Source organism: Oryctolagus cuniculus, chromosome 8 (genome assembly GCF_051225735.1).
Source record: "Oryctolagus cuniculus isolate XC-2025 breed Fujian yellow rabbit chromosome 8, ASM5122573v1, whole genome shotgun sequence".
Classification (NCBI taxonomy): Eukaryota; Metazoa; Chordata; class Mammalia; order Lagomorpha; family Leporidae; genus Oryctolagus; species Oryctolagus cuniculus.
The window spans coordinates 85091059-85105271 of record NC_142874.1 but is presented as its reverse complement, the minus strand read 5'-3'; the positions used below and the strand labels follow the sequence as shown (position 1 = coordinate 85105271).

At 61.2% G+C, this 14213-nt stretch overlaps 1 protein-coding gene across 1 annotated transcript in view; it reads right to left on the bottom strand.

Annotated features, from left to right (window-relative positions):
• The window catches only part of LOC103350727 (rho GTPase-activating protein 20), a 200924-nt gene that overhangs the window by 104442 nt on the left and 82269 nt on the right, over window positions 1-14213 (bottom strand). Inside the window, exons 14-16 of the mRNA XM_089301779.1 lie at window positions 13795-13901; window positions 12798-12993; window positions 11124-11274 (exon numbers count right to left, since the gene is read on the bottom strand). Of these exons, the coding sequence (XP_089157905.1) occupies window positions 11124-11274; window positions 12798-12993; window positions 13795-13901 (454 nt within the window). The remainder of the gene's footprint in view (window positions 1-11123; window positions 11275-12797; window positions 12994-13794; window positions 13902-14213) is intronic.

The window sequence follows — 14213 nt, the reverse complement described above, 5'->3', positions numbered from 1 at the left end:
CGGGCTAAGAGCGGCCCTTCCTTTCCCCACGGCAAGGCGACGAGGAAGGGCAAGTGAAAGGATCCAGGAACTGGGCAAGCGCCACCCCCGGGTTCCAGTGGGAGCCAACAAAGAACCTGACGGCACCCAGCCCCCTGTCTCAGGGGAGGGGCCAGGTGGGCACACCTCGAGCAATCCTCTGGGCCCTCCAGGACAGCAACGGAGCACCGTGTCCAGCACGGGCTCCGGCCAGCCAGTCCCCGCTGGACGGCTCCCCGCGTCGGGGCAAGAGGGGAGAAAAAGCGGACGAAGCAACCGCGCCCTCTCTCATCTGCGCTCACTCAGGCCACGGAGGACAGACGGGCAAGCGTGGCTAGCTACACACGCCAGCCCGGGTCTGGGCTTGTCCACGAGCGGACGACTGGCAACCGGCCCACCCAGGACACTGGGTCAGATTCTCCTGTTGGCCTGGCCGACTACACGGCAGACAAATCCCCAGCTGTCTGAGGGCACGGCACGGCACGGCACGGCACGGCTCGAGAACACGCTCGTGCCAGCGTCAGAGGGCAAATCGATGCCTGCCTGGTCCTCAGGCAGCCGCCACGCCTCCTGGACGCTGCCCCGGGAGCTCTGCTCGGAGACCAGCCAAAGCCAAGAGGAAGGCAAGGACGTCTCAGGAGAAGCAGAGGCACAGAGAACCATCCTTGCGGAGCCCAAGGTGCCCGCGCCGAAGGCCCCTGCGCACACTGGGCCACCAGGGGCAGTGGGGCACTCCACGCCAGGTCCCATGAGACTTCTGCACTCGCAGCCTCCGTGGAAACTCAGGGCATGCTGGCTGGGAGTGTTGCACCAGACGGGGTCACGGCAGGAGCAGACGTGGCGAACAGGAAGCACACCCCCCTCCCAGACGGGTTAGGAGGCCACAAGGGCACGAAACGGACAACTTGCAGGCAGCCCCAGGCAGCGTGCAGCCAATGAGAGAACCCGGGAGGACACACGGCCCCATCTCGGAGCACCTGACTCGCACTGCGGACCCTCTCTCCCCAGGAAGCACATCCTTCCTGGGCAGAGAGCCGAGGACGCCACCACGGCTCCAGAGCACAGGCCAGCGTTTCGGGACGAGGAATCGCTTGGCGACAGCTTCCCGGTCCCGCAGGGACGAGGAAAGCCCGTTCTCGCTCAAGGAGCTCCGGCAACCCAGCGGGCACCCAGGGGCAGAGGACACAAGACACACGGGCCCCTACCATGGTCAGGCTCGGTTCTCTTGGTCATGCGTGAGGTCGGCACGTCGGGCAGAGGTTCCCGGGTGCCGGGCTCGGTGTCTGCGGAAGAAGAAGAGACACAACGCACTTGGCCTGAGTGAGGGTCTTTTCAGGCAACACACCTGCCTCCGCCCAGGGAACCAGGCAGAGCAATGTTCTCCCGGCCCCACACCTCCCAACGCCTACTGTGGGTACCTGGGTCAGTGCGGAGACAGCACGGGCGTGTGCCTAGGCCACAAAGAATCCCGACCAAGGGAAACTGGTGGACCCGGGGCCGGGCCAGGGCGGGCAGTCCCCCTGCGTCGGGCCCCACAAGGCCTGGTGCCACCCCACCCTCCAAGTGGGCTCCCCTCCTGGGCTAGGGCTCGCGGGCTAAGAGCGGCCCTTCCTTTCCCCACGGCAAGGCGACGAGGAAGGGCAAGTGAAAGGATCCAGGAACTGGGCAAGCGCCACCCCCGGGTTCCAGTGGGAGCCAACAAAGAACCTGACGGCACCCAGCCCCCTGTCTCAGGGGAGGGGCCAGGTGGGCACACCTCGAGCAATCCTCTGGGCCCTCCAGGACAGCAACGGAGCACCGTGTCCAGCACGGGCTCCGGCCAGCCAGTCCCCGCTGGACGGCTCCCCGCGTCGGGGCAAGAGGGGAGAAAAAGCGGACGAAGCAACCGCGCCCTCTCTCATCTGCGCTCACTCAGGCCACGGAGGACAGACGGGCAAGCGTGGCTAGCTACACACGCCAGCCCGGGTCTGGGCTTGTCCACGAGCGGACGACTGGCAACCGGCCCACCCAGGACACTGGGTCAGATTCTCCTGTTGGCCTGGCCGACTACACGGCAGACAAATCCCCAGCTGTCTGAGGGCACGGCACGGCACGGCACGGCACGGCTCGAGAACACGCTCGTGCCAGCGTCAGAGGGCAAATCGATGCCTGCCTGGTCCTCAGGCAGCCGCCACGCCTCCTGGACGCTGCCCCGGGAGCTCTGCTCGGAGACCAGCCAAAGCCAAGAGGAAGGCAAGGACGTCTCAGGAGAAGCAGAGGCACAGAGAACCATCCTTGCGGAGCCCAAGGTGCCCGCGCCGAAGGCCCCTGCGCACACTGGGCCACCAGGGGCAGTGGGGCACTCCACGCCGGGTCCCATGAGGCTTCTGCACTCGCAGCCTCCGTGGAAACTCAGGGCATGCTGGCTGGGAGTGTTGCACCAGACGGGGTCACGGCAGGAGCAGACGTGGCGAACAGGAAGCACACCCCCCTCCCAGACGGGTTAGGAGGCCACAAGGGCACGAAACGGACAACTTGCAGGCAGCCCCAGGCAGCGTGCAGCCAATGAGAGAACCCGGGAGGACACACGGCCCCATCTCGGAGCACCTGACTCGCACTGCGGACCCTCTCTCCCCAGGAAGCACATCCTTCCTGGGCAGAGAGCCGAGGACGCCACCACGGCTCCAGAGCACAGGCCAGCGTTTCGGGACGAGGAATCGCTTGGCGACAGCTTCCCGGTCCCGCAGGGACGAGGAAAGCCCGTTCTCGCTCAGGGAGCTCCGGCAACCCAGCGGGCACCCAGGGGCAGAGGACACAAGACACACGGGCCCCTACCATGGTCAGGCTCGGTTCTCTTGGTCATGCGTGAGGTCGGCACGTCGGGCAGAGGTTCCCGGGTGCCGGGCTCGGTGTCTGCGGAAGAAGAAGAGACACAACGCACTTGGCCTGAGTGAGGGTCTTTTCAGGCAACACACCTGCCTCCGCCCAGGGAACCAGGCAGAGCAATGTTCTCCCGGCCCCACACCTCCCAACGCCTACTGTGGGTACCTGGGTCAGTGCGGAGACAGCACGGGCGTGTGCCTAGGCCACAAAGAATCCCGACCAAGGGAAACTGGTGGACCCGGGGCCGGGCCAGGGCGGGCAGTCCCCCTGCGTCAGGCCCCACAAGGCCTGGTGCCACCCCACCCTCCAAGTGGGCTCCCCTCCTGGGCTAGGGCTCGCGGGCTAAGAGCGGCCCTTCCTTTCCCCACGGCAAGGCGACGAGGAAGGGCAAGTGAAAGGATCCAGGAACTGGGCAAGCGCCACCCCCGGGTTCCAGTGGGAGCCAACAAAGAACCTGACGGCACCCAGCCCCCTGTCTCAGGGGAGGGGCCAGGTGGGCACACCTCGAGCAATCCTCTGGGCCCTCCAGGACAGCAACGGAGCACCGTGTCCAGCACGGGCTCCGGCCAGCCAGTCCCCGCTGGACGGCTCCCCGCGTCGGGGCAAGAGGGGAGAAAGAGCGGACGAAGCAACCGCGCCCTCTCTCATCTGCGCTCACTCAGGCCACGGAGGACAGACGGGCAAGCGTGGCTAGCTACACACGCCAGCCCGGGTCTGGGCTTGTCCACGAGCGGACGACTGGCAACCGGCCCACCCAGGACACTGGGTCAGATTCTCCTGTTGGCCTGGCCGACTACACGGCAGACAAATCCCCAGCTGTCTGAGGGCACGGCACGGCACGGCACGGCACGGCACGGCACGGCTCGAGAACACGCTCGTGCCAGCGTCAGAGGGCAAATCGATGCCTGCCTGGTCCTCAGGCAGCCGCCACGCCTCCTGGACGCTGCCCCGGGAGCTCTGCTCGGAGACCAGCCAAAGCCAAGAGGAAGGCAAGGACGTCTCAGGAGAAGCAGAGGCACAGAGAACCATCCTTGCGGAGCCCAAGGTGCCCGCGCCGAAGGCCCCTGCGCACACTGGGCCACCAGGGGCAGTGGGGCACTCCACGCCGGGTCCCATGAGGCTTCTGCACTCGCAGCCTCCGTGGAAACTCAGGGCATGCTGGCTGGGAGTGTTGCACCAGACGGGGTCACGGCAGGAGCAGACGTGGCGAACAGGAAGCACACCCCCCTCCCAGACGGGTTAGGAGGCCACAAGGGCACGAAACGGACAACTTGCAGGCAGCCCCAGGCAGCGTGCAGCCAATGAGAGAACCCGGGAGGACACACGGCCCCATCTCGGAGCACCTGACTCGCACTGCGGCCCCTCTCTCCCCAGGAAGCACATCCTTCCTGGGCAGAGAGCCGAGGACGCCACCACGGCTCCAGAGCACAGGCCAGCGTTTCGGGACGAGGAATCGCTTGGCGACAGCTTCCCGGTCCCGCAGGGACGAGGAAAGCCCGTTCTCGCTCAGGGAGCTCCGGCAACCCAGCGGGCACCCAGGGGCAGAGGACACAAGACACACGGGCCCCTACCATGGTCAGGCTCGGTTCTCTTGGTCATGCGTGAGGTCGGCACGTCGGGCAGAGGTTCCCGGGTGCCGGGCTCGGTGTCTGCGGAAGAAGAAGAGACACAACGCACTTGGCCTGAGTGAGGGTCTTTTCAGGCAACACACCTGCCTCCGCCCAGGGAACCAGGCAGAGCAATGTTCTCCCGGCCCCACACCTCCCAACGCCTACTGTGGGTACCTGGGTCAGTGCGGAGACAGCACGGGCGTGTGCCTAGGCCACAAAGAATCCCGACCAAGGGAAACTGGTGGACCCGGGGCCGGGCCAGGGCGGGCAGTCCCCCTGCGTCCGGCCCCACAAGGCCTGGTGCCACCCCACCCTCCAAGTGGGCTCCCCTCCTGGGCTAGGGCTCGCGGGCTAAGAGCGGCCCTTCCTTTCCCCACGGCAAGGCGACGAGGAAGGGCAAGTGAAAGGATCCAGGAACTGGGCAAGCGCCACCCCCGGGTTCCAGTGGGAGCCAACAAAGAACCTGACGGCACCCAGCCCCCTGTCTCAGGGGAGGGGCCAGGTGGGCACACCTCGAGCAATCCTCTGGGCCCTCCAGGACAGCAACGGAGCACCGTGTCCAGCACGGGCTCCGGCCAGCCAGTCCCCGCTGGACGGCTCCCCGCGTCGGGGCAAGAGGGGAGAAAAAGCGGACGAAGCAACCGCGCCCTCTCTCATCTGCGCTCACTCAGGCCACGGAGGACAGATGGGCAAGCGTGGCTAGCTACACACGCCAGCCCGGGTCTGGGCTTGTCCACGAGCGGACGACTGGCAACCGGCCCACCCAGGACACTGGGTCAGATTCTCCTGTTGGCCTGGCCGACTACACGGCAGACAAATCCCCAGCTGTCTGAGGGCACGGCACGGCACGGCACGGCACGGCACGGCTCGAGAACACGCTCGTGCCAGCGTCAGAGGGCAAATCGATGCCTGCCTGGTCCTCAGGCAGCCGCCACGCCTCCTGGACGCTGCCCCGGGAGCTCTGCTCGGAGACCAGCCAAAGCCAAGAGGAAGGCAAGGACGTCTCAGGAGAAGCAGAGGCACAGAGAACCATCCTTGCGGAGCCCAAGGTGCCCGCGCCGAAGGCCCCTGCGCACACTGGGCCACCAGGGGCAGTGGGGCACTCCACGCCGGGTCCCATGAGGCTTCTGCACTCGCAGCCTCCGTGGAAACTCAGGGCATGCTGGCTGGGAGTGTTGCACCAGACGGGGTCACGGCAGGAGCAGACGTGGCGAACAGGAAGCACACCCCCCTCCCAGACGGGTTAGGAGGCCACAAGGGCACGAAACGGACAACTTGCAGGCAGCCCCAGGCAGCGTGCAGCCAATGAGAGAACCCGGGAGGACACACGGCCCCATCTCGGAGCACCTGACTCGCACTGCGGCCCCTCTCTCCCCAGGAAGCACATCCTTCCTGGGCAGAGAGCCGAGGACGCCACCACGGCTCCAGAGCACAGGCCAGCGTTTCGGGACGAGGAATCGCTTGGCGACAGCTTCCCGGTCCCGCAGGGACGAGGAAAGCCCGTTCTCGCTCAAGGAGCTCCGGCAACCCAGCGGGCACCCAGGGGCAGAGGACACAAGACACACGGGCCCCTACCATGGTCAGGCTCGGTTCTCTTGGTCATGCGTGAGGTCGGCACGTCGGGCAGAGGTTCCCGGGTGCCGGGCTCGGTGTCTGCGGAAGAAGAAGAGACACAACGCACTTGGCCTGAGTGAGGGTCTTTTCAGGCAACACACCTGCCTCCGCCCAGGGAACCAGGCAGAGCAATGTTCTCCCGGCCCCACACCTCCCAACGCCTACTGTGGGTACCTGGGTCAGTGCGGAGACAGCACGGGCGTGTGCCTAGGCCACAAAGAATCCCGACCAAGGGAAACTGGTGGACCCGGGGCCGGGCCAGGGCGGGCAGTCCCCCTGCGTCAGGCCCCACAAGGCCTGGTGCCACCCCACCCTCCAAGTGGGCTCCCCTCCTGGGCTAGGGCTCGCGGGCTAAGAGCGGCCCTTCCTTTCCCCACGGCAAGGCGACGAGGAAGGGCAAGTGAAAGGATCCAGGAACTGGGCAAGCGCCACCCCCGGGTTCCAGTGGGAGCCAACAAAGAACCTGACGGCACCCAGCCCCCTGTCTCAGGGGAGGGGCCAGGTGGGCACACCTCGAGCAATCCTCTGGGCCCTCCAGGACAGCAACGGAGCACCGTGTCCAGCACAGGCTCCGGCCAGCCAGTCCCCGCTGGACGGCTCCCCGCGTCGGGGCAAGAGGGGAGAAAAAGCGGACGAAGCAACCGCGCCCTCTCTCATCTGCGCTCACTCAGGCCACGGAGGACAGATGGGCAAGCGTGGCTAGCTACACACGCCAGCCCGGGTCTGGGCTTGTCCACGAGCGGACGACTGGCAACCGGCCCACCCAGGACACTGGGTCAGATTCTCCTGTTGGCCTGGCCGACTACACGGCAGACAAATCCCCAGCTGTCTGAGGGCACGGCACGGCACGGCACGGCACGGCACGGCTCGAGAACACGCTCGTGCCAGCGTCAGAGGGCAAATCGATGCCTGCCTGGTCCTCAGGCAGCCGCCACGCCTCCTGGACGCTGCCCCGGGAGCTCTGCTCGGAGACCAGCCAAAGCCAAGAGGAAGGCAAGGACGTCTCAGGAGAAGCAGAGGCACAGAGAACCATCCTTGCAGAGCCCAAGGTGCCCGCGCCGAAGGCCCCTGCGCACACTGGGCCACCAGGGGCAGTGGGGCACTCCACGCCGGGTCCCATGAGGCTTCTGCACTCGCAGCCTCCGTGGAAACTCAGGGCATGCTGGCTGGGAGTGTTGCACCAGACGGGGTCACGGCAGGAGCAGACGTGGCGAACAGGAAGCACACCCCCCTCCCAGACGGGTTAGGAGGCCACAAGGGCACGAAACGGACAACTTGCAGGCAGCCCCAGGCAGCGTGCAGCCAATGAGAGAACCCGGGAGGACACACGGCCCCATCTCGGAGCACCTGACTCGCACTGCGGCCCCTCTCTCCCCAGGAAGCACATCCTTCCTGGGCAGAGAGCCGAGGACGCCACCACGGCTCCAGAGCACAGGCCAGCGTTTCGGGACGAGGAATCGCTTGGCGACAGCTTCCCGGTCCCGCAGGGACGAGGAAAGCCCGTTCTCGCTCAGGGAGCTCCGGCAACCCAGCGGGCACCCAGGGGCAGAGGACACAAGACACACGGGCCCCTACCATGGTCAGGCTCGGTTCTCTTGGTCATGCGTGAGGTCGGCACGTCGGGCAGAGGTTCCCGGGTGCCGGGCTCGGTGTCTGCGGAAGAAGAAGAGACACAACGCACTTGGCCTGAGTGAGGGTCTTTTCAGGCAACACACCTGCCTCCGCCCAGGGAACCAGGCAGAGCAATGTTCTCCCGGCCCCACACCTCCCAACGCCTACTGTGGGTACCTGGGTCAGTGCGGAGACAGCACGGGCGTGTGCCTAGGCCACAAAGAATCCCGACCAAGGGAAACTGGTGGACCCGGGGCCGGGCCAGGGCGGGCAGTCCCCCTGCGTCCGGCCCCACAAGGCCTGGTGCCACCCCACCCTCCAAGTGGGCTCCCCTCCTGGGCTAGGGCTCGCGGGCTAAGAGCGGCCCTTCCTTTCCCCACGGCAAGGCGACGAGGAAGGGCAAGTGAAAGGATCCAGGAACTGGGCAAGCGCCACCCCCGGGTTCCAGTGGGAGCCAACAAAGAACCTGACGGCACCCAGCCCCCTGTCTCAGGGGAGGGGCCAGGTGGGCACACCTCGAGCAATCCTCTGGGCCCTCCAGGACAGCAACGGAGCACCGTGTCCAGCACGGGCTCCGGCCAGCCAGTCCCCGCTGGACGGCTCCCCGCGTCGGGGCAAGAGGGGAGAAAGAGCGGACGAAGCAACCGCGCCCTCTCTCATCTGCGCTCACTCAGGCCACGGAGGACAGACGGGCAAGCGTGGCTAGCTACACACGCCAGCCCGGGTCTGGGCTTGTCCACGAGCGGACGACTGGCAACCGGCCCACCCAGGACACTGGGTCAGATTCTCCTGTTGGCCTGGCCGACTACACGGCAGACAAATCCCCAGCTGTCTGAGGGCACGGCACGGCACGGCACGGCACGGCACGGCACGGCACGGCACGGCTCGAGAACACGCTCGTGCCAGCGTCAGAGGGCAAATCGATGCCTGCCTGGTCCTCAGGCAGCCGCCACGCCTCCTGGACGCTGCCCCGGGAGCTCTGCTCGGAGACCAGCCAAAGCCAAGAGGAAGGCAAGGACGTCTCAGGAGAAGCAGAGGCACAGAGAACCATCCTTGCGGAGCCCAAGGTGCCCGCGCCGAAGGCCCCTGCGCACACTGGGCCACCAGGGGCAGTGGGGCACTCCACGCCGGGTCCCATGAGGCTTCTGCACTCGCAGCCTCCGTGGAAACTCAGGGCATGCTGGCTGGGAGTGTTGCACCAGACGGGGTCACGGCAGGAGCAGACGTGGCGAACAGGAAGCACACCCCCCTCCCAGACGGGTTAGGAGGCCACAAGGGCACGAAACGGACAACTTGCAGGCAGCCCCAGGCAGCGTGCAGCCAATGAGAGAACCCGGGAGGACACACGGCCCCATCTCGGAGCACCTGACTCGCACTGCGGCCCCTCTCTCCCCAGGAAGCACATCCTTCCTGGGCAGAGAGCCGAGGACGCCACCACGGCTCCAGAGCACAGGCCAGCGTTTCGGGACGAGGAATCGCTTGGCGACAGCTTCCCGGTCCCGCAGGGACGAGGAAAGCCCGTTCTCGCTCAAGGAGCTCCGGCAACCCAGCGGGCACCCAGGGGCAGAGGACACAAGACACACGGGCCCCTACCATGGTCAGGCTCGGTTCTCTTGGTCATGCGTGAGGTCGGCACGTCGGGCAGAGGTTCCCGGGTGCCGGGCTCGGTGTCTGCGGAAGAAGAAGAGACACAACGCACTTGGCCTGAGTGAGGGTCTTTTCAGGCAACACACCTGCCTCCGCCCAGGGAACCAGGCAGAGCAATGTTCTCCCGGCCCCACACCTCCCAACGCCTACTGTGGGTACCTGGGTCAGTGCGGAGACAGCACGGGCGTGTGCCTAGGCCACAAAGAATCCCGACCAAGGGAAACTGGTGGACCCGGGGCCGGGCCAGGGCGGGCAGTCCCCCTGCGTCAGGCCCCACAAGGCCTGGTGCCACCCCACCCTCCAAGTGGGCTCCCCTCCTGGGCTAGGGCTCGCGGGCTAAGAGCGGCCCTTCCTTTCCCCACGGCAAGGCGACGAGGAAGGGCAAGTAAACGGATCCAGGAACTGGGCAAGCGCCACCCCCGGGTTCCAGTGGGAGCCAACAAAGAACCTGACGGCACCCAGCCCCCTGTCTCAGGGGAGGGGCCAGGTGGGCACACCTCGAGCAATCCTCTGGGCCCTCCAGGACAGCAACGGAGCACCGTGTCCAGCACGGGCTCCGGCCAGCCAGTCCCCGCTGGACGGCTCCCCGCGTCGGGGCAAGAGGGGAGAAAAAGCGGACGAAGCAACCGCGCCCTCTCTCATCTGCGCTCACTCAGGCCACGGAGGACAGATGGGCAAGCGTGGCTAGCTACACACGCCAGCCCGGGTCTGGGCTTGTCCACGAGCGGACGACTGGCAACCGGCCCACCCAGGACACTGGGTCAGATTCTCCTGTTGGCCTGGCCGACTACACGGCAGACAAATCCCCAGCTGTCTGAGGGCACGGCACGGCACGGCACGGCACGGCACGGCTCGAGAACACGCTCGTGCCAGCGTCAGAGGGCAAATCGATGCCTGCCTGGTCCTCAGGCAGCCGCCACGCCTCCTGGACGCTGCCCCGGGAGCTCTGCTCGGAGACCAGCCAAAGCCAAGAGGAAGGCAAGGACGTCTCAGGAGAAGCAGAGGCACAGAGAACCATCCTTGCGGAGCCCAAGGTGCCCGCGCCGAAGGCCCCTGCGCACACTGGGCCACCAGGGGCAGTGGGGCACTCCACGCCGGGTCCCATGAGGCTTCTGCACTCGCAGCCTCCGTGGAAACTCAGGGCATGCTGGCTGGGAGTGTTGCACCAGACGGGGTCACGGCAGGAGCAGACGTGGCGAACAGGAAGCACACCCCCCTCCCAGACGGGTTAGGAGGCCACAAGGGCACGAAACGGACAACTTGCAGGCAGCCCCAGGCAGCGTGCAGCCAATGAGAGAACCCGGGAGGACACACGGCCCCATCTCGGAGCACCTGACTCGCACTGCGGCCCCTCTCTCCCCAGGAAGCACATCCTTCCTGGGCAGAGAGCCGAGGACGCCACCACGGCTCCAGAGCACAGGCCAGCGTTTCGGGACGAGGAATCGCTTGGCGACAGCTTCCCGGTCCCGCAGGGACGAGGAAAGCCCGTTCTCGCTCAGGGAGCTCCGGCAACCCAGCGGGCACCCAGGGGCAGAGGACACAAGACACACGGGCCCCTACCATGGTCAGGCTCGGTTCTCTTGGTCATGCGTGAGGTCGGCACGTCGGGCAGAGGTTCCCGGGTGCCGGGCTCGGTGTCTGCGGAAGAAGAAGAGACACAACGCACTTGGCCTGAGTGAGGGTCTTTTCAGGCAACACACCTGCCTCCGCCTAGGGAACAAGGCACACTTGCCTTAAGATCCCACCTCAGGGAACTCTCACCTAGGGCAGCAGCACTCTGTCCTGAAGTGTCGATGACTTGCCGGGTACTCTCTCCAAAGTTTCTTTTGGAATTCATACAGCTCTTTTTAGACTTCTTGTGTTTTCTAAATATTCTGGGGTAATTTGCAATCATAAACTCCACCAAAGAAATCTGTGACACAAAAGGATGAACATGGGGTGCTCTTTTCCTCTTTGACTATTTAGGAGCACAAGTACTATGTGAACCGTGAACATCACAGAAATGTGCAATTCTGGATTCTAACAAAAATTTGCACTTGACATTAACACATACGAACCAGATTTTTTTTTTTAAACAGGCAGAGTGGACAGTGAGAGAATGAGACAGAGAGAAAGGTCTTCCTTTTTGCCGTTGGTTCATCCTAATGGGCGCCACGGCCAGCACACTGGGGCCGGAGCACCATGCTGATCTGAAGGCAACAGCCAGGTGCTTCTCCTGGTCTCCCATGGGGTGCAGGGCCCAAGCACTTGGGCCATCCTCCACTGCACTCCTGGGCCACAGCAGAGAGCTGGCCTGGAAGAGGGGCAACCGGGACAGAATCCGGCGCCCCAACCGGGACTAGAACCCGGTGTGCCGGCCCCGCAAGGCGGAGGATTAGCCTAGTGAACCACGGCGCCGGCCTATGAACCAGTTTTATCTCATAAATGACAGTTACACTTTCAAGAATACTATGTAACTTGTCCAAAAACACTTCTCATTAGAAGACCAACGTATTTTGTGACCTAGTTGAATGGCTAATATTTTAATATCACTCCCTCCTTGGGAAAAATAGGAGAATTGTCAGTTAACCTATGCAGTATGTTTGAAGTGAAGATGTAATCATTCTACATGTCAAGTACTCGATAGAAGAACACATGTGAAATGTGCTTCTCAAGTGAATTATCTTTAGCTTGAGAAGCAGAGTTTCTTTGTGGATCCTTTGACGTGAAAGGAGTCAGTGCAAAGAAACTGTCTGCTTGGTTAGCTGAAGTCTCTCCACCAGCATGGCTCTGCCTCAACCCAGCATTACATTCTGCTTGAGCTTGCGAAGAGCTGTGATTATACTGGAGATGTTATGGGCCCACTAGAATGCTCCGGAAACCTTGATTCACCTTCACATTCCAGTAGCAGAGATGAAATTATAGACAAACATTTCTCTGAATGAGCCACAGCAGGTTGATGAAGGTCACTGGTAGAAGGATAAGTGTGCTCATCTTGCCCAAGCAAACAAGGCAGTGTCACTACTGACCACTATTATCACCACTGCCATTGCTCAGCTCAGGAAGCCATGAAGAAAACTTGGTTCAAGTTTGCATGGCTCTCAGTGACAGAGACAGAACTGCACCTTAGATTGCCCAACTACCAAAACTTGGTTTCCCTCTATCACGTTACATGAGCTTCTACTCTCTCCATGTTTAAGTCATATCACTCTTCTGTTTCCTACATAGGAAAGAAGTAACTCACTGCTATCAATTTCCTGTTTAACACCCCACCCTTCCACAATTCCCAATATAGAATAAGTGACCTTGACACTGTAGAGGGGTAAAATGGAAGTCTTCACGGTAAAAAAAAAAAAAAAAAAAAAAAACCACAAACTCATCAGAATGCAAATCCTGACTTTCACTTTCCCAATGGGACTGTGCTCCTCAACACATACAAACAGGGTACCTCATTACCTTTTTCCTCAATTCGCCTTCGAGGGCTGGGCTTCTTGAAGTAGATCGCCAGACACACAGAAGGCTCGGGGTGATGCACAAAGCTAACTTCGATGTAGTCATTTGATTATATGATGCATTACATGAGATTGCATACAATGATGAAAACAAGTGTCTCAGGACAACTGCGTTAGCTCTGGGCAGATGGGCTAAAAGCCTAAACACAAAAAAATGCAGTCTTATAACAGGTCATTTTCCTCAGGAAGTTGTAGATAAAAAAAAAAAAAAGGGAATACAGTAGTTTTAATGCCATTGACACAATCCAATGAAAATACAGACAAAAGGAGCTGTAAGTCTTAAAAAAAATTCCTATGATTTTTTTGCTGAAATCACAATGTGTTTTCACTTGGGATAACTTCGTAAATATCTAATTGAACACAGGTATATTAAAAACAGATGTTGTATTACAGAATGTGCTCAGGTGAGAGCTTACTGAGGAAATTCAACAGCAATTAATTGAAAGCATTGCCCTTCTTTGAAAGGTAATAGTACAAGAATGCTGCCTCAAGCCAAGAGTCTAAAGTAGTGATGGAACAAACACATCCCAGGCATGAATGCATACAAAAGTGCTTGACTGACTTCAATTCTATAAGCACACACAGAGATCTCCACTTAGTTGCTTCTGACAATATGATGGTCAGACCAGTGGTCAACTGTTCTTGTAGCATGGCTCTGACACCAGCAGGCTTCCTCCCCACCAATGTCATACATTCAGAATGTGTACAATAGTCAACAACTCGATAATAACACTATTTGGGGAGAAATAAGAACTCAATGACATGTAGAGTCTACATGTCTTCTGATTCTGGCTGTGGTGTGTGGGACTACAAGAACCCTCTTCACAATGTACACTCTTTTAGTGGTTCATGCTCGAGAGCAGAAGAGAATCTTTTTCTCAGACTATGTCGGTTGCTTTCTGAGGCATGTCTGGAGTACAGTACCAATTATATAGAATCACCTCTGGATGTCTCTGGCCTCCTTGCCATTCCCTTTATCAAGAACATTCAGCCACTGATCGTAGAGGTCGGCTGAAAATAGCGTGCCAGGAAAGGATCGAAGAAAATCCTTATAGAGATTAAAAAAAGTTATATCAATTTGTTGGCAAATATAGACTGGAGAAATTACAAAGAAAACATTTAATTGCAATATTTCATTTAATCTCCACTTTTTCTCTAGATGTTCAAACTGTGACCTCCATAGAGTCTGGCCTCTAATTCCCACCATTGTGTACATGCAGAAACGGGTGCTTCAATTTCTTCTGACTTACACTAGAGGTGTAGAGTCTGAGAAGTTTTGGAAGAGAAGAAAAACCTCATCTTATTGTCTCAATCATCTTTTGGGGGGTAGTTATTATGGCATAGTGGATTAATCTGCTGC